This window comes from Perca flavescens, chromosome 21, assembly GCF_004354835.1.
Source record: "Perca flavescens isolate YP-PL-M2 chromosome 21, PFLA_1.0, whole genome shotgun sequence".
Classification (NCBI taxonomy): domain Eukaryota; kingdom Metazoa; phylum Chordata; class Actinopteri; order Perciformes; family Percidae; genus Perca; species Perca flavescens.
In genome coordinates, this window is record NC_041351.1 from 11,706,402 (window position 1) to 11,731,255 (window position 24,854).

A 24,854-nucleotide genomic window follows, 5' to 3' on the forward strand; every position below is an offset into this window, starting at 1 on the left:
ATGCAGCAAGCTAGCTAACATGAATGTAAACTATGCATGATTTAAAACATAAATATTGTCAGTGTTTTACCAGGAGGGGAATGCACACTTCAGTTTGACATCAATGATACACACGCATGTGTTTTGGTGAGAAATGCTGGATGTAAACAGAACTGTTGTTTCTTAAAAGACAACTCCTTTTAACTGCTGAGATCTGTGAATGCAGCAAAATCGCTAAAACACTATCCAATAAGACAACCCTCAAAGTTTTAAACAAACTACAAAGTTATTTGGAAGAGAAAAGAAAAGGTGAAACATTAACATTGTTACCCAAACTGTCTGTCTGTCCAGTTTACAGAATAACCTTCTACAGAGTTTTTAACAATTTTGAGTACCATACTGCTACTGCTGGACTGCTTGTGTTGTCCACAGTTTTCCTTATTTGGCTCATCAGACTTCTTTTTAGCAATGTTGCTGTTTTCAGATTTCAGCAATTACTTGGTCATATCATACATTGTTAGCATAACCAATAGAAATGATGGCCAAAACTACAGGAACAGTCCCCAGTTTTTTTCTAATAAATCTGAATTATATTTTAACCCTGCTATAGCAGACCTCAGGTTGGCACTATGTTCCCCTTTCAGCCTTTCCCTTCCTGCTTGAACCAGCAGGCCAGGTGATAAACAGTGCCAGATGTTGCTAGAACCGGGCAGGCAGCAGCAGACGAGAGAGGAGGGAGAAAAGGGGGGAAGAAGAGGGGGAAAATTTTCACCCCCAACTCTTTCTCTCTCTCTCTTTTCATAGACCCCCCCTCCCCCCCCCCTCCAAAGCACCCTCCTCCCCTTTTGACAGTGGTTGGAAAATGTGTCTTTGATAGAGAAAAAATATATTTACACTGGGACCCGAACTGTCCGCCAGCTCCCAGACGGGCCTAGGAAGGGGGGGGACGGTGTTTTTTTTTGTTTTTTTTTTCGGGGGTTTCTTCTTGAAGGGCCTGTAAATCCCTGCTGCCAACCAGGCGTGACCTTGCATTGCAGATGCGTCCTCCAACATCAAGGCCACGCAGTGGAGAGGCTACTTCCTCTCCTCCTCTACCACCACCTCCTGTCTCCTGCACAGGAATCAGCTGCAGAGGCCTTTCTTTCCATCGTCAAGCCAGTTTGAGATTGAAAATCGCCTCAAGCTATCTGTGCACACTGGCGTTTACATTGATAATATTCCCTTTCTTTGTAGAGCTTTGTGTGTTTACAGGTGTGTATAAGACACAGGCTGAATTGATTGGATGATTATACAAAGTTTAGCAGGGAATCTGATATTTTTCATATACAAACATATTTCCATCTCTTACCCCTCTTGGTTGTTTTTCCACTATTGCGGCTTTCCATTTTTATCATCGGTCTAAATCATTCCAATTTCCTAGAATAAAATCTTAGGGTATTCCATTTCCACAAACAATTATATTTATCGGTTTGTCCAGTACATCAGTTAGCAAGATCATACCTACTGTTACCTTTCAGACCACCAGGCAGGGGAGTTCACAGCCTTGTCTGATTTATCCAAGACTTCTTACTGCATGTACAGAAAATGTGATCATAGAAGATTGCTGGCTTCCACCCGGTCCATCAAGAGGGTATTCAAAGCAAAGAGAGCGGAGTTGCAGAAATGTAGGTTGTCAACCCAACTCCTAATCTATTTTTTTGGGATTTTCCTGTATCACCTTTTTTTTTTTCTCCAAAAAAAATGTAATACTTTTTCATCCAGGTGGTGAGAAAACTGAAACGCACAGAGCAAAAGTGCGTGTGCGTGTGCGTGTGCGTGTGCGTGTGCGTGTGCGTGTGCGTCTGCGTCTGCGTCCAAAGAAAGGCCCTCATGGTTTGGACGGGGCAGTGGAAAAATATTTTCAGAAAGGGGAGAATGCTGTGAGCAGGTTTTTTTTTGAGAAAAGGTAGTGGACGTCTTTAGGAAAGAAGGAGGAGGACGAACTGGGGTGGTTGAAGGGACCACCACAGCACTGACAGCCAGATTAATTTTACTAATGAAGAAGAATAATGGATTAGAAAAAAAGAGAATGTGAGAATGGGGGAGAAAAAAGTAAGAGGCAGTCCCACCGTAAGGTTAACGAATCACATTGTCCACATTCTTTAGCTTTGCACTTTAATCTTTGCTATCTTTAATATTCCTTTGGCTCGAGGATCTTTGTGTTGACACTTTTCTTCTCAATTAGGATGACCACTTGACATAAGTGGGCCAATTACAACGTGGGGTTGTTAACGGCCAAGGGAAATATTGGCCGGAAAATGAGCCCACCTGAACTAGAGACAGGTTCTTCTTCTTGCCTGAAGTGCACGTTGACTCGCAACTCCTGAAAAGAGGCTCTTATTTAGAACCAGCACACGATGGGAGGGAGGAAAGTGGGAGAGCCAGAGGTTGTTGTTTTTATTCATAATTTCCAGCGTCTCACATGCCAATGCCAATAGCAGTATTTGCTGCGGCTGTTTACAAAATGACTTATTTTGACCAAATCTCAACTGAGCAGGTGCAACCAGCTGAGTATTTGGACATGGATAACAGTCTCTCTGTGCAGCATTAGTCCAGAGAGTAGAGAGTTATGATGCACTTTTATGTATGTGGTTGTACATGTAGAATGACTTTCTGGAGGTGTTTGTTGAGCCACGGGGGGAATATATAAAACTGAGTAGCAGTGTGTTTTATTGCTTATGAAGATACACTTTTAATTTGTAAGAGGACATATTCATTTTTTCTAGCCTTAAGAAATAGGCTTTTTTTTAAAGTCCAGTTTGTCAACCATTGCACTCATGATTTTATTTAAGTAGAAGTACATAAGTATTATTGAAAATTTACTCAAAGAATGAAGGGCAAATTGGCCCGGTCAGTTATTATTATTATTATTATTATTATTATTATTATTATTATTATTATTATTATTATAAAATCTTAATCAGTAATGTAACTAGATGACAGCATAGAGCAGAAATTACTTACTATATCTCTATCTTAATTAATCTAGAATGGCTTTGCATAATTGCGTTCGTTCATTAGACCTAACAGGCTAGTGTCTGTTTTATTTTGCATTTGGGTTCCTACAGCCACTGCCAAAGGCCTCTGCAGTTATCACAATGTTTTGTGTTTATTTCACACTTTCCCTGTGAGGGATCAATCTTTTGTGCTCTGCCTCATTCTCCACATGCTATCCACTTTAGAAATCGTTGCGTTTTACCTCCTGGCAGTTCCCCTTTTGCCCTGAATAACTGAACTGGCCTGCCCTTTTGCCCTGACCTCCCTCATGTCCCCCACCCCACCCCCCCTCAACCACTGGCCCCAGGACAGCGCTTCAGACCACACTGAGCACTGCGCAGAAGGGTTGCCATTTCCTGCCCCCACACACTAAACCTGTCATTCCGCCAGGCCCACAGACCAGGAATAACTACCTCCAAAACCATGCACGAGTGTTTAAACATGCCCCCAGTAGCTGTGGTCACAGTATCTGCCGGATCCTGTTAAGCCCAAAATCATTTCACCAGACAAAAGTCCAACTTTTTTTGTCTAAGCTCCCACACTAGCTAGCTACTACCCCTGAACAAATACCTACGGGAATACAATCCCAATGCTGAAGTCACTTAAATGCCAACCATGTGGGATATGCAGGAGTCGTGACTGGGTTGAGTTGGATTTTCACAATGACTCAGCAGGGAAGCCGTTTTTTGTACGTGAGGACAGTCGAGCAACATATGAATCCCATGTTAACGACGCCATAACTACTTCCTAAGTGCTAACAACTCATACTGTCAGCAAGGAACATTCAGACATGTTGTGTCAAATGGGGTTTTCCGTCTCGCAGAGACAGCTTACAATATGACACAATGTTGTCTCTGCTTTCTATCATTCTTGGAAATCCTATCAATTATAATTTGATACGTGCTGGCATTTAAAAGCTAGTGAAAATACATTGCATGTAAAATAGGTTCATGGCTTTAACACATTCCATAGGTCGACAGGTGCTCTAGTTGTAAAATCCATGTGTTGCTGTTTCTATGACTCACTGTCAGACTGGCAAATTTAGAGATCAGACTAAAGATAGAAATTAAAGTAATAAAAGTCTATAGTCATGCCAGCAGCCCTGTGAGGATATAATGACCATTATACAACATAAAACACATCTTGCATGATGAAAAATAGAGAGACAACTTTAAGATCCAAATGACTAATAGGGCAAAGCCTGGTTCAAGGCCTTTGATCCGCTGCCCACATGTCTGAATTGTTTTCAGTTATTTTAATACATCTCATGTGTTGTTGTCATTGCCAGCTCTCTCCGTGGTTGGAAAAAACAGTCTAGCCAATAAGAGCTTTGTAGGTTTGGGTAAAGAATGGCTATGTCATCTTTTCTGCCAGAGCCAGCAAAATGGCGACAGAAAAATGTATACAAATATGGTACTCATAGTGGTTCATTTAGAGAATGATTGTGTTAACATGCTAACATTTAGCATGTTAACATATGGACAGTTGTATTTAGCATGTTGAGAATTTTGTGTGTTAAGACAAGTGGAGATTTTGGTCTGTTCATGGCACTAGGTGGAGTCATCAAATTATTTCGGTTTTATCCATTGGGATCCATTATTGCCAAATTCCATGGCAATGCATCCATAGTTATTTAAAAAAAATTCTGACCACACTGTAGTGTGGCAATTTACAACATGGTCTTCACAGCAGCTTTGTGACTCTCTCGCAAGAAAAAAAGTCAACCATCAATACATTTGCTTTCTATTAACCCCCAGCATCAATACAAAATGCCATTTGTGGCCTAGAGTACAAATTTGATTAGAAGAGCTCCACTGGGTTTTGAAATGTAGAATATTTGATTAGTTGTAGCTCGCAGACATTGGCATTTTAGTGTTGGGTTTGCATGCACAAGATATTTTGATAGCTCAGTAAATGATTGATTCACAGTGGGAGTCTCTGTGTGCTCTGTTGCCAGGCATGTGCACGTACAGAATGTACCATAATGCGTGTGGTTAATGTGGGCAGATATTCCAGTCTCTGTGTAGGCTAAGTTGATGAGCCCTGTCTCCTTCTGTGGCTTTTGTAATCTCTACTCACCAGACACGTGATGTATTTCTGCTTGAGGAATTGGCCTTTTCTAGTCAAACGCCTATCGACCATTGATTTTACAGTACATACCTTCTTTTGTTCCCTATGTTTTTGATTATTTTTTAGGCTTATTTTTGTTAGACACTATTTGTTTGATTCTTCACTAGAGCTGTTAAATGTTCAGTTTAGATATGAAAGGAAGGTTAAATCTATATTCCAGTAGAGATCATAATCCACAAGAATTTGCCTGTGATGTCATGAGAAAGTATCTGAACTCTGAGTCTTAACCAAGTTACATTTTCACATTCATTTTTAAGCCCTTGGCTCTATGGACGGACCGGTAGTTGGCAGATCTGAATATACAGTATGCAGATTGACACAGCTTGCCCCTAAAATCCACCTCAACTTGATGATTTAATCAGCGTAGTGTGGCTGAGCGACTGGAAAAAGACAGGATTGGAATCTGTAGAAACCATTAACATAAAGCATCTCCGTCCCCTCCTCTCACTGGCTGCTACATGGCTTCTCTGCTCCCTTTTTAAAAAACAAAAAGGAGTTTTTGGGCACCATCTTGATCCATAAAGATCAGTTCTGCAGCTTGAAGCCAGATGATATATAACTTAGATTGCTTTGCTACTGGCCAACCTGGCTGGCGGCAGACTGGGTGGGTGGATGGTCTTCAAAAAATGGCAGTGCATGTTAAAAAAAACATACATATGCTGGTTAGGTTCATGCAACCTGGAGGAATATAAAAGAAATAGGTTCATACAGTATACTATATAATTACATACACATGTAATTATAATATATTTCACCTTTCTAATCAGTTAGACAGCTTCACACAGACGTTAACAGAAGTAAAATTGAGATATAAAATACAGTTTTATAGAAGTAGCCAAAAATAAAGAGTGTGATGATATGAGCTTTCACTTGTAAAGGAAGAGTTAGCCAAGAGAGCTAGGAGAGCCAATAGAGCTAGGAAGATTCAATAACATCAGGAGATAACCGCTCCACTCAATTACCCGCATTATAAATGCTGATATGAGCCAATTCGAAGTTGCATGAAAGACCAGAAAATGTTCGCAAAATAAATGTTATCCCTTTAGCAGATCTGTTTATAGGCGCTAAAGTGTCCTTTGATGTGTTCAAAGACTGGATGTCATAAAGGCTGGTAAAAGTGGTCCGTGTTAATGAATGTCATTACCCAGATGTAAGTTACGTAGGTTGATATTATGTGGCAGCGACCCGAATGTGTGGATGAAAGAATGATTCTTTTCATTTTCAGATCAGAAATGGAAAATAACTCAATGTTCGTGTTGAGCTGTTTCTTGCACATTTGAGAAAATCTATTAAGTAATTTCAGGGTACAAATTGTGCTCTAATTTGTGTAAACAAAATTATCGAAGAACTGAGTTTAAGTAAGGCTTATACTAATGAAGCTTTAGAGAGGTTTGACAGTATAGAGATGAATCTGACCAGCAGAGTCTGAGATGTCCTGAAATGGGAATGGTACAGGCCATTAACCTTTTTGAGTCATGTACCGGCGTGGTGGTGTCAGAGGAGAAGTCGGACTACTGCATCTTATTGAAGATGAAAACCGTTGTATGTGTATGTGCGCCTTTGTGTCCGTGTATGACAAATAGCCACCGAGAGGAACAACGGTAATAAAAAATGCTTTAAGATAAAACTTAAGTGCTTAATTTAAAGATCTTAAAATATGGCATCTGTTAGCTTTGGCAGCAAAAAGTCATTCTGGATGGAATGTAGTTCCAGAAATTGCAGTTTGGCCCTGGTTTGTAATGTAATGAACCTATCCTGAAAATCAGCATGTGTACTTGACTTTGAGTTGTCTGTACGTTGAGTCTAGGAGCCATGTGTAGGCTGCCTGTCCGCTCTAGACAGGTCGGGGTTTGGTTTAGGATTTGGGTGGAAGGTGTTCTTGCAGAATTGGATGAATGGCTTCTTGTGCAAACCTGGGTGGGAAGGGCCAATATGGATTGGCCTTTTTACCTCGGCAATCCCATCAGCTGGTAATTGGCACCATATGTCAAGCAGACGGACCTCTCTATAATGTGCACTTCTAAGTTCAGTCCTCGCCCACATGAGCCTGCCAAAAGGTTGACCTTCAGCACTTGTCTGCCACCATTCAGGGATTAAACTGTGGTACTCCCTCCAAAATCCATATGTTAACTTTGCTTTATGGATGACCCATACTTGATTTTTATTTTTTTATTTAACAATTTAAATGACTAGAACAAAAATAATGTTTGTAAGTGATTATTAAAGAAATCAAGTTTATACAGAGGTACAGTAGTTTGTATTTGAAATCCCAAAAAAGAAGTCCCAGGTTTAAAGAGACAACAAATTATCTTATTGTTTTGACACCAGTTGGCATATTCATTTTCTGTATTCATCAGCTATCTTTTAGTGACTGCCTCTGCTGCAGATTCAACATGCTCAGCTGGCTGAATGGCTGCCAGTAAGTGAGTGGATTTGTGCAAACGGTGCCCAACACACTCCGAACTGTCTGATGTTTTTGTTGCTGCCTTTTGTAGTGTAAGGGGCAAAATGAAAATTGGTCAATGGTATGTCAGTTCTTGTCACACACATGGAACACAGCCAGACATGGACAGAAAGCTCTTGTGCCCTCAAACCCTTGGTGAGCACAATGTCAGGGTCATTCAATCGCTAAATAGCTAGTGTTATTGGTTTATCAAATCGCTGTCAGTCGTGTGTGTGTGTGTGTGTGTGTGTGTGTGTGTGTGTGTGTGTGTGTGTGTGTGTGTGTGAAGGCGGGGGTGATTTTGGACTTTAAATATGACTTTGTAGGACTTGTTTGTAGGACTTATGATTTCCAACATGTGGAACCCTTTTAAACCAAACCTTATGACACTCTGTATCCCTGTTTACACAAGACATGGGCATGGGACAGAGAGTATGTCTCATAAGTGGTTGGTGTTTATCTTTAATACACCTACACCTTGCAGGCTGTGACGCTTATCCGGGGATTATTGTGAACTTTTGCCTGAACTTGGTCTGACGCGTTTGAATTAAACGGCAGAGACTGAAACAGTTATCTGAGGTAGTATTACGTCACTCATAGTCCATTTATTTTGTTTCTGCAAAGCACATTTCTCTTTGGAAAATGCAAATAAAATCAATTTTAGTTTCATGGAGATTGTTACATGGAACTAAAGCTTTGATAGTCTGAAGTACCTTTACCTTCAAAATAAAGCTTAAATCCAATGTACTGTAGTTTACATCAGCCCTTCTCTTACTTAGAAACAAGAAAAACTAGTTTTTCTGTACATGTGTTAAGACAAAGCCAGTAACAAATAAAATACATCATTATATATACATTTTAAGTCAACAAATGTAAGCATTTAAACTAATAGTTGGACATTTTAGGCACTTTTTCGCTTTCTTACTGAGGTAGATGATACCACTTATGTCTGTGTGCTACATACTGTATGAAACTAGAGGCGATGAGTTTAGCTTAGCATAAAGACTGGCAACAGGCGGAAACAACTAGCCTGGCTCTGCACAATAGTAACAAAATTGACCAGCCAGCATCTCTAAAGATAACAAAATGACACATTACATCTGTGTAAAAACAAGGTCTTGCTCCTGGACCAGAAATAGTCTAGCACATAACTGCCCGTTAAACCACAACTTGTGGTTTCAGACTGTTTTTTTGTACATGTCAACAAATGAGATGTAACATGTTTATTACTGAACTTTACAGGTGTTGGTTAAATATCTGTTTACCCTTAGACAGATCCAGGCTAGCTGTTTTTTTCTGTTTTAGTCTTTTTGCTAACCTAAGCTATTCATCTTTATATTAAAGGATAGATATGAGATTTCACATTTTTCCAGTTACGCATTTAACCGAAAGCTGTCATTACTTTCCTTAGTGTTTGTGCAGTGACAACATCAACTTCTCTTAAACCACTTCTCTCATTTTCACGTTGTCCTCGCTTGGAGCTCTGCTCAGCCAACCAGCATTCCTTGACTCTCTCAACAATGGTATGTGGTCTGTGCTTGGCCAGCTTCCCATCTCACTCAGGGCCGAGCAGAGCTGAGGACGTTCATTACCACATCTCAGCGGCTGGCTGAATTATGGCTTTCACCTTTGATAGCAAGCCAGAAATGACTAGTCCCCTCTTTTGTTCTGAAAGTCCAGGTGAGATGAGAGGATGCTGTAGTTCCCACTTTGATTTTCATCTCAATATGGCGAGTAATACATTGTTTTCTAGACTTTTTTTTAGGATGATGATTATCAGCACAGTACAGCATTGTCCTTGAACTAAAAAAAATTAGGTCCACGCAAAATACAAAGATTTCAAGGCGAGTTTCTTTTACATGAGGGAGAAATTTACTCACCACATCTTCCCCAACATTTCTGAGAGTACATGAGAGTCCGCTCTATCACACATGTGGCTCAGTCGATGTAGACAGATGGCAGCCACAGAATTAGGGTTCTGCAGATTGTAAAGGTGTGAATTATGTAATCTTTTCAAACTCTGTGTGAGTGTGAGATGAACTCGGTATGTGCACCGATGGCTGCCAGGCTTTGGCACTGTGAATTTTGAGGCTAAGAGATGAAATGCTGAAAGCCTCCTGGGGTAGCAGGGCACACAGGGTGATCGGGTTCACCAGTGTTCACCTGCTCTGCCACTGTAGAAAACTGAGAAACATTAGAGAAAGTGAGACGTGTGTATGCTTCCTTTCTGCTTCTGTGTCCTGGGAGAGTTGAGACAACGGACAGCACATCCATTGTTTGCATAGGTGTAGTTTCTCCTCCGCTCTGCTGCAGATGCTTGGAAAACTGGGATCCAACCACGTCTGTTTGGGAATGGATAGGAAACCCCACACATTCCCCCTCTCTCTCTGTTGCGTCATTCAGCTCTGGAATGATCATATTATGGTGCACTGTGCACATTTCAAATTACCCTGAGTGCTAGCCCACCTACTTGGTCAACTTTCATTATTCTCTGTGCAGCCCCCACAACGTATTTAATATGCTTCCCTGATATGCTTCAAACTGTGACCTGTTTTAGCCATCAAAAACATGGTCAGCCAGTCAGTCAAAATGCTCATTACGATGGAGACAACAACCTACAAGAACGTGTCTGAAGAACTGCTAACAGTTCATTGAGCCACACTACGCTTAGCCCTGCTTGTTACTTTCTCTTAACTCCAATTGACATGTTATCCAATTCTGCACACACCTCACACTCTGCCACACAGCTGGATGGCAGGCCTTTTCACTTGATGCCTGGAAGTGCTCAAGGCTCTAAGCAATCAGAAAAAAGACAAGAAAAAAAAGGGAACATCTTGACAATGATGAAAGCCTGTCTGCATTTACCTCAGTGCTGCTTGCAGCCTGTAATTGAAGAGCAACCTCAATTACCGGCCTGACTTTGTGAGAAGGAGCCTCTAATAGCTGCTTCACCGCTGCACTCTGGCTTTGTTCGGTTACATTAGGAACATTTTCATTTATGCATAACATTTTTGTGTGGGCTGACATTTCAGAAACATTTCAAATTACCTTGTGTCCAAGATTGATGTAGTCCTGTGAGACAACTATTATTTTGTCTCTTGAATAACAATCAAAGGGATTATAGGAGTATCTCATACATTGGATAATTGCACTGTTCTATTGTTTCTGACTATAGGGTTTTACCATGAAAATTCAAATTATTTAGTAATTATCATGAGATTAACCTTGTAACTATAGTGTTTAGGATTTCTTCAGCAGAAGAGAGGAGATGTAATTAGTTTACTTTCCTTTTGTTTTCTAAGATTATTCCAACCCTACAGCTTGAAGTTGCAAAAGTCACTTTGCCTCGCTAGTCAGATAACTGTGATTACCTACATTGTTTAAATGACTAGGTATTGGAAGGTCTTTTAAGGCTGAGCTAGAGTGTGGTTCTGTTATCTGGTACAAGGTAAGTACAGGCATTTATGAGCAGGAAAGTTGTAATTCATAACATGTGATTTCATCAAGTTTATATGTATACCTACACTTAAATGGGTTCATACAAGGTACATTACCACATGTAAATTGACTCAGTTTAACCCAACTCTGCATCTTTAAACAGCTTTTAGTCTCTTTTAGCTCATTGTTTTGGTTCTCTGGCATATAGACCATATGTTTGAGTCCATCTGGCTCTCTTTAACACAGATATTAAACTGCAAGCAGCTATTTCTGGTAAACAAGTTTAAAGAGAGTATATAATACCTGCCCAGCAAAAAAACAGCAGAGGGTCAAGGTAAAGAAGGATACTGAGCATCGTTATATGACAGCTCGGCACTCTTGAAGAAATGATGTAACGCTGAAAAGATGGTATGAAATGTTTGCCCTCTGGCACTTTTTTTAAAGTCTTTTTGGAAGTGTTTGCACTGCAGTCCCTCGTCGCTACTGCTTTAGGTGTGATGGAAACCCATTTTACATTAAATTGTATAACTACTAAGGTTTGATCTACTAACTTGGATGGATGGATAGATGGATGGTGGTTGGAGGAAAGAAAGTGACAATGTAAATTGGTTGCTAAGAGCCTCCTCTCTTGCTGTCTTGGTGTTTTTGTGTGTGTATTGTAACAGATTATAGTGAAAGCTGTTAAAGCGTTGCTCACAATATGTGATTGCTTCTGTGTCTGCACTTTAAAGTACACAGACCCTCTGTTGGTGCAGCTCAAGGCCTGAGGGAAAACAAGAGACAATGTTATGTTGGCGCTAAGCGGAAATAATGTCAATGCAGACTGGGGCAAGGTATATTGGAGAAACACAGTGCAGGAATGAGGATGTTATATAAGTTGACAAGTCGGATTGGTGGTGTAGTTCACTACACGTCTCATTGTATGATAAAATAATAAGAAAAATTAGAGTGATTAATTGTGTTACACAATATGACGTGTAAATGAGTGTTTTATTTATTTCTTGGTGAATTTGCTTAATTCAGAATTTTTGTGTCATACTGAATTTTAGTGTCATAATTCCTTTGTTCTGTTGCATGGATGTGTGTTTGTTCATTAGCAGGATCAGCACATGTCCGTGATGTGGGTTGGAGAGTTGGGCCATGCGCTATTGAACAAGTGATTTGTTTTTGGTTTGGACCTAGGCATCACAATTGTGACTTTCCTGTGAATTACTGCAATTAAATTAAATGGAACAAATGTGGCCCTCTCTTGTTTAATCATTTTTAGCCTTGGTGAAGATCTGTGCTGAAAGAAATTGGTTTTGTGGTGCCGACTTAATATACCAATAGAGCTTTTTTTACCTCCTTTTCTCAGATCAAAAGTGGTAAGACAGAGAAGGAGTGTCAGCAGCTGCTGCTGAGGAGCTTGCAGTACCTTGAGCGCTACATTTACCTCATCCTCTTCAACACATACCTGCATCTAGAGAAGAAAGACTCCTGGCAGCGCTCCTTCACTCTCTGGATGGAACAGGTACAGGACTTCTGTTTTCTATCTTTTCTCTATTCTAGCTCATGTCGATTTTCACATATATATATATATATATATATATATATATATATATATATATATATATATATATATATATATATATATATACACCTTCCTCCACCAGCGCTGCGGAGGAAGGTCTGGCTAGTCCACACAGCATTCTGGGATGGGATAAAAACATGCTCTGGTTTATTGGCATTTCTTTAAACCAATCACATGGGCGCCAAAAGCGCTGCATGGAGCCCCGGTGCGGCTGCAGAATAGCCTCGGAAAGAAACTTGTTTTGGTAGAACGTTCAAAAGTTGTTGTAGTCATGCACCAGAAAACTCAGGTTGGACAGATAGTCTAGCTTGCTGTCTGGATTTAGCCTGCAGAGATCTGAGGAGTAGTTAACCATTGTCCTCATGAATCCACCGCTGTTTAGAATTCCAACACAAAGAAAATGTTGGGTAACAGAAATCCGGCCGAAAATAAAGGCATAGGGCAGATTTTCGTATAGTCTATATCCTTGACCTTCCACTTCCGCGATTGCCCCGTTAGCACAGGAAAATCTGCCGTATAGTCCCTGTCCTTTCTGTGTATATATATATATATATATATATATATATATATATATATATATATATATATATACACCTATATATACACATACAGAAAGGACAGGGACTATGACTGATAACTAAGCAGGAAATAATAATATGCCTTCTATTCAACCACTAAATTACTTACACATGTAAGATTTACTGGTAATTGCAGTTTCATCAAATTGTGGCAGGGGAACATATTTAATTCCTCACAATGCCAATTGTCAATAGCTTAGCAGAAATATTTAATTCCTCACAATGCCAAGTGTCAATAGCTTAGCAGAAATATTGAATTCCTCACAATGCCAAGTGTCAATAGCTTAGCAGAAGAAAAACACGAACAGGGGATAAGGGACATTATCTTTTTATTTTTTTTTATTTTTTTCTCCACATTCACAGTTTGGGCACATTGTGAAGTGAACCGGTTACCAGATTTTTATTTGGACGTTCCTCCAGGAATTTACAAGCTGGTTCTATTGTGGCCTGGTTCTTCACACACTGAACTTCATAACTCTGTGTTTTTGTTGGTACATTAATCGTTTAGCCAGCTGTGGCCCTACAGTAAAGTGGATAATTTATGTGCATTCCAAACAAATGAGTAGTCTGTAAGTGGTATACACACACACACACACACACACACACACACACACACACACACACACACACACACACAACACACACACACACACACACACACACACACACACAAACAGACACACACACACACACACACACAATTAAAAATGTGCGTTGCAATGTATACATGTACTCACATGGTGGTAAAAAAAATAAGCAGTTTGGCAGGTTGACAAAATGCATTCAGTCTGATCAGCAGTGCACATGTGAATTTTAAATTTAAATAAATAATATATACATTATATGGTTTTGTTTACATGTCTTTGCATTTGGTTTTGATTAAAATGTGTTTTCTGTTTTGTTATCCCAGCTTTAGCACAGAGGCACAGCAAAAAAAACAGCCAAAAGCCTTGAATGTCTGAAAACTCACTGAATGAAAATCTCTTCCTTCTTTGTCCTTATTGAGGTGGAATAAACTCAACAGAAAAAACGCGGAATTCCAAAATAGTCTGGAACAATAGCTGTGAAAACAATTGTCACAGAAATATGCTCGGCCAATCAGGGCATATTCTTCCTGTTATGAATAGCAAATATATGTGGTGCATCAGGGTGACTCTAATGGCCCAGCTATGCCATGAGAAAATAAGTGTGCACACAGGGAGCAGGAACGCTCTACTGTAAAGCAGGCAACAGAAAATATGTTATAACATAGTATTGTAATGTCATTCTCACTTTATTTCTGTGTTTTATCATTGAGGTAGTATAGATAGTATTTTGTTTTTGTTGCTATTCCTTTCTGCCTTTCTTTGGTTTTTCCTTCTGACTTCTTTTGAGCAAAAACTCAAACAGCAATTTTGCACAGTAGTCTGGTCCTAGTTTCAGGATAATATTCCTCATAGTAGCGTGATAGCAACTGTGTTTGAAAAAGATTTTCATTGTTTGTTTAACCTGCAATAACGGATTATTTTTTTGGCCACTTTAGGGCAGCGGAAACAAGTGGTCAACACATAATTGACTTATCACTTTTTAAGTTGATATGGCAAACCTGTTAGCAATCAGTTTTTTATTTTAATATCCAACATTATGGAGAAACATATCATTTCATCAAGTGTCTATGGCTAGCTGATGAAATAGTTTGCTCTTTAGTAGCTAAGTGCTTTACTATGTTCACCAGCTAGTTACAAACTATGTCTGTCTGTTCTGTTTGGTACTGAGCAGGCAGTGTACAGTGGGGTTTTAGAGCTTTTTTGATAAACAGCTGCCTGCTGCGGGAGAAAATGATGAACCAAAACATTAAAGTTGCCAGCCAATTTAACAATGAGCTGAAACTCACTATAAAGCTCTGTAAACCGAAGAGAGCTGCAGATTCAATTAGTATAAATAATAATCAAAATGATCCATCTGTTAAATTTGCCCCTTAAAACCTCAGTGGTCAAAGCAGTGTTATCAACACAACAGGTATTGTGGCGCTCCACAGGTGTCTTGTGGTGCACTTTTGGCTCCCAACTTCTGGCTATCTATTCGAACACCTGGGGCCATGTCTGAGCTGGATGACAAACACGTCCTTTAGATGTGCCAGTGCAGTCTGCTCTCACCCCCCCCCCCACGGCCACTGGGAAGGTCTGGAGGGAAACCGGTGAGCAGGCCGGTATATCACAGCCATCCATCAACTGCACAGAGAGCATCATTCAGATGACACAACAATATATCAAATGAGCCAATTTTCAAGCTATTTCAGGCCTGACCGTTATCTCTAGAAGGCTACACCTGCTTCAAAGCACCGTGATTCCTCTCTGAAATGGCAAACAAAATTGTGCAATTAATGTGAGATGCTACAGTAAATACTCAAATAAGCGCTGGTATTGAAGGGATAGCAGATCGCTAATAAAGGCAGGGCTAAAAAACAACCCCACATTGGTGGAAATGCCTTTAGCCTACTACAACAGTTCACATGGCACATTTAGTATACTGTCCTGTTCCACAGCAAACATTCTGTCATTACAAAAACAGTGATGTTGTGCTCATCATTCCTGATTGATGCGAATTTACTGTCAACCAAAATCAACACTTCCTGATGCAAAACTTTTAATGTGTTGGTTGAGTTTCATTCACGGTATCTAGGGCTGCAAGATATGAGGAAGATACGTGATAAAATTGTTTAATATCGCGATAACGATATTACTTGCAATAAACAAACCGATATTAAAGTGTGCTCAATTCTGCCTTTCTGCTGCTTTCAGTATTCTGCTAAAATCAACAAAATGCTTGTTAAATTTAAAAGAAATGAAAGGAAATTACTTTCAAAAATGTAGTATTGAACAAATTGAAGATTGAATGGAATGGAAAGGCATCACACACAAAATAATAACAGGCTACATTTGAAAGTGCAGTTTTCTACTGATATTTTCTTTCAACTAAAACAAAAAATCTCTGAGTGTCTTTCACGATATGTCGCAGCCTTTCGCGACGTGTTTATTGCGCCAGTTGATATTGCGATGACAATAAAAAAAGCGATATATTGTGCATCCATAATGGGTCGGGGAAAAAGGAAGAGTAAAACGCCTTATAGGATTCCTGTTGTACTGATGAACTGAATTTATCAAGACAACGTGTAAACATGGAGAACATTTTGAGTTTGCATTAACTGGGTAACAGGGGAAAACCTCAAAAGTTTTTTTTGCCAGGAGTGAACCACAGTTTACAGTTTGCTTGCACTTTTTGAGCAGGGTGCTGGCGACTTGTGGCACATTATAAAGTGACTTTCTCCACTGACTGAATGAAAGTTAAATTAACAGCTAATTAGCTTCCTGACAGAGTCCTACGCGCCCTAGCCACATACTACAGCTGATCAGACAATCCCATCTCCATCATCAGCCACAGAGTACAGTGTTAATGTGCTGAAACCTCTGTGAAGAACTCATCAGAATAGTAGCACTGTCCTACTTATGGTCTAAAGTCACTTTGAATGAAGCTGCTGCATGAATAAAATCCAATGTCCTTGATGACTGGACCTCTAACAGCATGATCAGTATGACTGTGGCATGTCTCCATCTGTAGCTAACAAACTGTACCTAAAGTTACATGCTGTTTATATTCTGAATGTCAGTGGAAGCAGGTTTGAACTTGCAGCACTGACTTCATTAACAATTTGTTAGTGTACACTGTTTTATGCTTCATACATTGACAGTTTGTGAAAGGTTAAAGACATACGAGGCACTCTAAAGGGTAATGATTTGAAAACGCCTTTACTATCTTATGGGTATATTAAGTCATAAAAAACAGCCATTTACAGTATGCGGTTGAAAATGAGAGCATAGTGGGAGACGGGTAAGTGGGATGACATTTAACCAAAGTCTCTGGCTTTAAATGCAGTCATGGCATGAACCCAAAAGCAGAAACCTGCTGTGATTATATATCCGCATATGTTTTCTTTCTAAAGAAACTTCCTCAACCTGTCACATTGTTTGCTTGACAGGAGTTCTGCCCAATAAAATCGATTTCAGCCTGTCCAATTCTGCGATGGGAGACGGTCGCTGTGGCAACCGTTGTCTTTGGTATTAGGGTTAGGATTAGGTGTCATTTTAAAGAAATCTTTGTTCTGATTGATTTCTGTGAGAGACTTACAGAATAGACAGCAGAAGATGTCAGCTGTGACAGAAAGACACAAAGACGATTGAACATCTAAATATCTTGCATTGTTTTGTTTGGTTAGCTGTTCACTAATGATTATGTGCTGTGTTGTCTCCACTGTGTCCTTCACATCCTTTGTCTTCACCTGTTGAAGTGACGATCACAAATCATTCCCGCACTGTTCTCAAAATTAAAACTATGGTACAGTACAACAGACTTTAAATCGGGTCAGCTCACAGAAAGGTTCCTCCAAAAATAATGATTCTCCAAAGCGTGGCATGATGTCACCTAGATAAAATTCATTCAGACTTTGAATTTTTTTGTTTAAAGGACATGTAATTAAAAAGAGTAATCTCTAAAAGAAATAGTCAAACATAAATACGTTGCAGGAACAGTATGTCTTTTTTTTTAGCCCCATCACCATCAGTATTGTGATGTGTTCACTGGCCCAGTTTCAGCAGAATCTGGCAACGGCTCAACCAATCTGACCCAACCAACCCAAAGGCATAAATCATTAGCCTATCACCAGTGACCGTGGCAGGATCATTAATGACAATTGCGACATACATTTGAAGCCATGGGTTACACAACCTACCAGATCCGAGTGGTACAGTCTGTCCTGCATCCTGCCGTGTGTGTGTGTGTGTGTGTGTGTGTGTGTGTGTGTGTGTGTGTGTGTGTGTGTGTGTGTGTGTGTGTGTGTGTGTGTGTGTGTGTGTGTGTGTGTGTGTGTGTGTGTGTGTGTGTGTGTGTGTGTGTGTGTGTGTGTGTGTGTGTGTGTGTGTGTGTGTGTGTGTGTGTGTGTGTGCGCGTGTGCGTGGCGGCCTCTGATCTATTTGGTCTTGATGCTTCTGTTCAGTCAGTACATATTCGGTACACATTTGAAGTTTACTGCCACAGTGTGCGCACATTGGACAAATATTGTCCTCAGCGTCATTAGCCCATGTTGCCTCGTGGCCATGCAGTGAGATCAGAGCAGAAACATCAGAGGAGTTGAAATCCATGTTTGCTAATCCAAAACGTGGCCCTTTACACAATGGCAGGACTTGTGTACAGCGCATACCACGGATGCCTGCAGGAGAGGTACCCTATCAGTCACTCCAGCTGTTTTGATGTGTGGCACAGAGGCCTCCCTGTCCCCCTACACAGGCCCGGTATGTGCTGCCTTTGAGATAGCCAACTGTGGGAAAGACCAGCGGCTCCTTGTTGCGCTGCTCCTCCTCCTCAGTCGCTCTAGCCGCCAAATGAGTATTGGCGTTTGTGATCGCTCCGATGCAGCATGAAAGTCATCGCCCCACGCTCTGCTTACTGTAACACATAAAGCTGGTCACCGCACACCAACCGCTTCAGGGCCGTTGTATGTGTGTGTTGGTGGTCGTTGCTGTGAGGTTTAAAGGAATGCTCCTCTGAAAATCAGTTGTGAAATTGTATCATAGTATTTACTGTTGATCCAGATGATCATTGTTTTACCAGAAATTCACTACTTTCTGCAGAGCTTCGGAGCTACAAGATGGCATTAGCATTTAATGGAAGTGATGTATTTACTTCTGTGGTGAAGAGTTTATGTTTGAAATATGCTGAATATAAAGATGTGGATTTGAGTGGCGTGAGAAGTCTGGCGTCCTCTGCAAAGGGGGGGAAGGATCCTCTGCGAGGGTCAGGGATTTAGTATTTCATTCACAAAAGACCGATTTTTGGTGGAGTATTTTATTTATTTTTTTTAAGAAGAAGAATGAAATGTGAACGCTCTCAGCTCTGACCCACAGAGATTGCATGTAGTCACTCTTTATTCTCTCCATCTCAACCTCCCCAGCATTCTCTTTTTACTGTTTCAGGTTTTTCTCTCATGCCCTATTTAGACAGCTGGGCTGTGGAGTAGATGAGTCAGTTTAAGTACACTGGCTAATAGCACAAATCCAATGTCCTCTTGGGAGTCCCATCAACTGACTAATAGTTCAGCTGCACCCACTCATTTGTTCCCAGCAAAGCGCTCATACAGCAGTCTGGCACCTGGCCAGGAACACGTCAAACACAAACATGAATGTGTTGAAACATACATCAGTGCATGTATTTGCTCTAAAAAGCTGAATTAAGACAGGACAATAGAAGCTGCATGATTACGTGTTCATAGTGAGACTGCTCACAGGACTGAGGGAAGGTTTAAACCAGTGTTGACTCTACAAATCAAAGGTTTTAGCGTAACACAATATCTGTTGTAAGATTTGATTTTGCATGGTCAGCAAGTAGGTAATCTAGACCACATTCTGCGGTACCTTGTGTTTTATTTCTGCACAAAGCTGGCCAGCTAAGCTATAATCATTGTTAGTGAAAGGGATATCTTGATACTATTATTCCTGGTCATTGTTCCATTATGTCCTCCTCAGCATTCAACCTGACAGTGCATTTTTAAAGTACTTCATACAGGATTACCTCACAGGCTCAAGAACATAACCACAGTAGAAACGTTTTAATTTTGTGTAGTTAGTATCCACAAACGATGCCCTTATCAAAACATCTCTCCTCTTGCACATTTCTCTCTACTCCTAATTGGCAGACTTCTTGACCGCCTGAGGCAAAGGGGGAGAGGTTAAATTGGCAAAGCGTTTGAGGCCACGTTATCTCCACTGAGTCATGCCCCGAACAACTTCTAGGGTCTTACAGGCGTGCTAACTGCTGGTCCTTCAAATGGGATATTGATGTGAAAATCAATACATAGATCGATTATAAATAAATAAATGTAACACACTGAAGACTTTATTAGTCTCTCTTATATGCTCTTTTATCAAATGTAGTGGCTTTCATGCACTGTTTCCCAAAGCCTCTCTTGCAGAGTAAACTGGGCAAGCTGTGGCACTTCTAATGGGGTATTCAATCTTTCAAGTTTTTGCAGGGAAGTCGGTGTCTGCCGGGTTTGTTAGTATTGTTTGTTCGGCTTTATGGCCAGATGTTTCTGGTTGTCCGTGGTGCTTCCCATCAGTCCTATGGCGTTTGACAGCCAAAGCAAACCATGAGTCAGCGTGACATGCTGCTTAACACGAACACTGAACTCTCTCTCTCTCTCTCTCTCTCTCTCTCTCTCTCTCTCTCTCTCTCTCTCTCTCTCTCTCTCTCTCTCTCTCTCTCTCTCTCTCTCTCTCTCTCTCTCTCTCTCTCTCTCTCTCGGGACATCTCGCCTTGTTCCTCGCTGTCCTCATTTATTCAGTTGACTAATAACATACTTGAATAACATACTGTATACTGTTATCATGGTGTTCCCAGGCTGTCCTATTACTACACTTAAGTACAATAGTCATGTAGTTGGTTTTCAATTTTATGTTAATTTGTACTTCTAGTCCACTGCATTTCAGTGGTACTACAAAATCAAATGCGATCATTGCACACAAGGAGGCTTTCATTAATATTCTTCAATGGTAAATGTTCTGAATTAATGTAGTTGTCTTTCCTTCACCCATTCACTCACACACACACACACACACACACACACACACACACACACACCCCCCCCCGGAACAATTGGGGTTCAGTGTCATGCTCAAGGACACTTCGACACATGATGATGTAATTTTCCCCAGTTAATGCATGACAGCTCATGATTATTGTATTGTTGTATTGTAACGTGTTTGGCACACTCTTCATCTTGTCTACGTACTACGTCTAGTATTTTCACTTATTAAACAATAAACATGAAGAATATTTACATGAGCCTCCTGGTGTAGGATGATGTACTTTTTTATATAGCCCTGAGATAACCCTGATGACATCACTATGACATCATCCGGATTATTCTTTCTGACTTTGGAAAGCCCGCTCCAAAGCCACAGATTTTCACAGGCTAAATAGTACTCTTTGTGGCAAGTAAAATAAACTTGATTTGTAAAATCCATGGAGTGCCCCTTTAAGTGCAATTTGCTTGTAATGGAGTTTTCTTTTTACATTGTGGTGCTTTTTTTTACTTAAGTAAATGATCTAAAAACTTCTTCAACCACTTCCTGTCATTTCCAAACCCACATTAGATGCCTATTGTTCCAATGTAGCAGCTGCACATGTAGGAAACCATCAGATAACATGCTTTAACTCTGAAAAAGTGGCGGTCAAAGCGTTTGTGTGGTCATGATGGACAAATAAAAAAAAAAAAAAAAGGCTGGCTGTGTTGACTGTTCATTAACAATTTTGTGTGTTTCTGTGGTAGGTGGCTGCCAGAGCTGGAGTTTATGACATCCTCAACCAGCTGGGCTTCTCAGAGTTTGAAAACCCGAGGGACACGCCGCTGGCCAGACTGCGCTGCCGCTGGCAACAGCAAAACATGCAGTCACTTCCTTTCCGAGGGGAGTTCATCTGAGAGAGGATCACTGTGAACGCACCTAAACAGTACTGTGTTTTTCAGATTAAAAGACATTTACATTACCATTATTACGCCTTCTATATTTACCCCTGTATAATGCATATTTTCACTTCATCTATTGTTTGTGCTATTGCTTTTTTTTTTTCAACACACTAGCGATGTTAAAAAATGTTTCAGTGTTGAATCTTAGCAGAATGTTGCTCCTATATTAGAAGTTGATATTTGTGCCTTTTTGTATGAATGGTAGAATATAGAATTTCAGTGTACTAATATTTATGTTTATGTTGCATTTTTCAAATTAAGGTTTCTTTACGAGTTCTCACTTTTGAAGATGAGACAGCCTTTTAAAACTTCTGTTGGAACAAGCTGAGTTAAATACTGTTATGGAGGACAGAAGCAAATTCCACTGTGTTGTCAGCCAACAATTTTGGTTGTGTCCCCCAACTGTTTGCTGTTGGGTGACCTGATATTTAGCTTGAGCCCTGTCCTTTTCTTCTTAGCACACAGCTGCCATCAGTGGCTGTGCATTTGTTCAACTTAAGGTTCCCCCCCCGTGTACATGTGAAAGTTGTTATTTAAATGTGTCTTTGACTTTCCTAAAGCCGATCAGAGTGGATGTTGTTGAGAGGAGATTTGCGCAATATGCTGTCGGTCTGAGTTTTTTTTCTTCTTTTTTACAGTATAACACCAGTAATGTGTCAATCTGTTTCTTTTAACATTTATTTACACGTGTCATGAAACAGGTACTAACAGTACAGCATGTCAGGAATTTTTGTGTTGGTTTGATTTGACCTTAAAGCTGTAAATGTGTCTTTGTATTTGCATGTGTAAACATTGGAGCAATGTTGTTTATAAGTTGCAAACGTATACTTTTTGTCTAATGTATGAATGAAATGCTAACATCACTTCCTTAACGTGATGTGAAAACCCAGAAATATGTTTTTTTGTATTTTAATTTTTATATATATATATATATATATATATATATATATATATTTCGCATTTTTCTTCCTTGTCAAAAAGTGACTCCTACATTATCCACAATGCAACTCGACCGCCAACAGTTTGGCCGGAGATTTGTCTGCGTTATGCTAGTAGTAGTGCAAGTGACATTACTTGACAACTGCAGCTCATGTTGGTGGCATCACCTGGAATAAGACTAGAGCTAGTTAAATTGCATTGTCAGCCAATCAGGGCAACACTTGGACCATTGTTTTTGTTCATCCAATGCCAATTATTGTTTGGCATGCCTACAGTACATTTCGAAAATACCTTTTCCTGTAGGGTATTTATTTAATTTCTAACACCTTTTTTTGTTTGATTATTTTGTTATTCTTTAATTTGCTAACATTTGTTTAGTTGTAACTTGTAGCTCAGAGTGTGCTTTAAAAACATGAATCCTGCCTTAAAACCAGAAAATAAATCCCTTCCTGCAGATGCCTCTCATTACCATGTTTTTTTTCTTTTCTGTCAATGTCTCAAAATGATAATGGAATGGACATTGAAATACCCTTTTTTATTTTTTGAGATAGAGAGAATATTACAAACTCCTCTTTGTATGAGTTGATAACACAAAGTACATGTGCAGGTTGTAAAAACACTTAACTTCTTAGCTATGCTCTAAAGTTGATGTTTTTTTTTTTTCCACACAGGCACTCTTAGAGGAAATTAATTACCTTTTATTTACTGTGTGCCATTTTTTTGGGGAAATAAAATAAATAATTTAAATAGATTAAATAGCCTGTGTCTGCTTTTGGTATAATTATATTGTTGGCTTTTCTAAGGAGAAAAATGGAAATGCGGATTTTCTTACCATGGATATTTTGCACACAACTCTGCCATGTGAAGTTTCCGACTAAGCGACGGAGCCAAATAATTGTCTCTTCCCTCCTTGGCTTCCTGTCTTTTTCCTCCTTATCTCGGCATCATCTTTAGCTCTAGATACGCACCGCTAAGAACCCACTCGTATATCCGGACGGCCTCTTTTTCTTATGTCGGTGCCAACCTCGAAGCGTGGAGCAGGTTATGAGCATCGAGCAGCACACATTTACACAAAACAGATGATTCATTGTTAGGCTGAAATCTTAACATATCCCATATACAGTAATAAAGAGCTTAGGCAGATCAAAAGACTAATCTGAGATGTCTTTTGATGTGGACAGGTAAGGTCTTAATTAAAAAAAAAAATATGTTCACCCTCACAAGAATGGGGGCCTGTGTGGGGATTAAAAGCCACCGGCCGGCACATCAGTGAAGCTCACTTGGCTTTGCTGGCCTGCTTTGAAAGGCTGATATCCCAGATCACTTCCCGTCTTGTAAGTGCATAGCAGGCTTATCTTTGTGGTGTGATAAAATCCTAACAACTTCCGTACTCCCAGACTATCCTGGATTATTGTAAATGGAAACCATGGACCAGATTAAAACACGCCTTTTATTGTTTGTTACACTTGTTTCCTTTCCACATCATCTCAGTTTATGGACTATTTTATCCCTCTGTGTTAGGGGTCTGGCAGTGTCTGGGAGATATAAATGCACACAAACACACACTTCTGTATAGCCCAGTGTCTGTTTCTCTTAACTCTACCAACAGAGACAAATTGGACATGAGGACCATGCTTGGATGATATAGTGGCCCCTCGCCTTTGAAATCCTTTCCAGGCTCATTGAGATACTCCCCAATGTGAAACTCAAGCTAGCGGTTCTGAAGGATCCTGAGATTACGGCGGACAAAGAGCGGCATTGAGAGGTGAGCAGCGAGAGGGGATGTAATGAACTTCATGTGAAAAGCTTCCCTCTGCAGTCGAGAGAGCTGCTCAGGAGAGCAGGCATGGTGCCGGGGCAAGGGGTGCATGTTTGCGCCGCCGTCCTCTTTGATTGTTCTTGTGTGGATAAAGGCAGCGTTACAAACACCTCAGAGACTCAAGTGTGCTTGCTGGGATTTGATCAATATTAGTAAGATGGTGAAAATCTTTGAAGGGATGTTCTTAAACCTGCATTGGCAGATACACCTCTAGGCCTTCATTTACTGTTGGCAATAATGCACAATCCCTGATAGGCCAGGTATTACACACCCCATTGAGCAAGGTAATGAAAAGTCTCAGCTGGCAGGATAAAAAAAAAAAAATACTGATTTAATTAATAAAGAAACTCTTAAATGCTCTTTTTTTC

General features: G+C 40.1%; 1 protein-coding gene across 5 annotated transcripts in view; it reads left to right on the forward strand.

The window, feature by feature from the left end:
• Positions 1-23,127, forward strand: part of pald1a (phosphatase domain containing paladin 1a) — a 48,664-nt gene extending 25,537 nt beyond the window's left edge. For all 5 annotated transcript variants that reach the window (XM_028567404.1, XM_028567406.1, XM_028567405.1 and 2 more), the window contains 2 exons: positions 12,381-12,536; positions 21,534-23,127. In XM_028567404.1, coding sequence (XP_028423205.1) covers positions 12,381-12,536; positions 21,534-21,683 — 306 coding nt within the window. In that variant the 3' untranslated portion in view covers positions 21,684-23,127. The remainder of the gene's footprint in view (positions 1-12,380; positions 12,537-21,533) is intronic.
• The last annotated feature ends 1,727 nt before the right edge of the window (positions 23,128-24,854 follow it).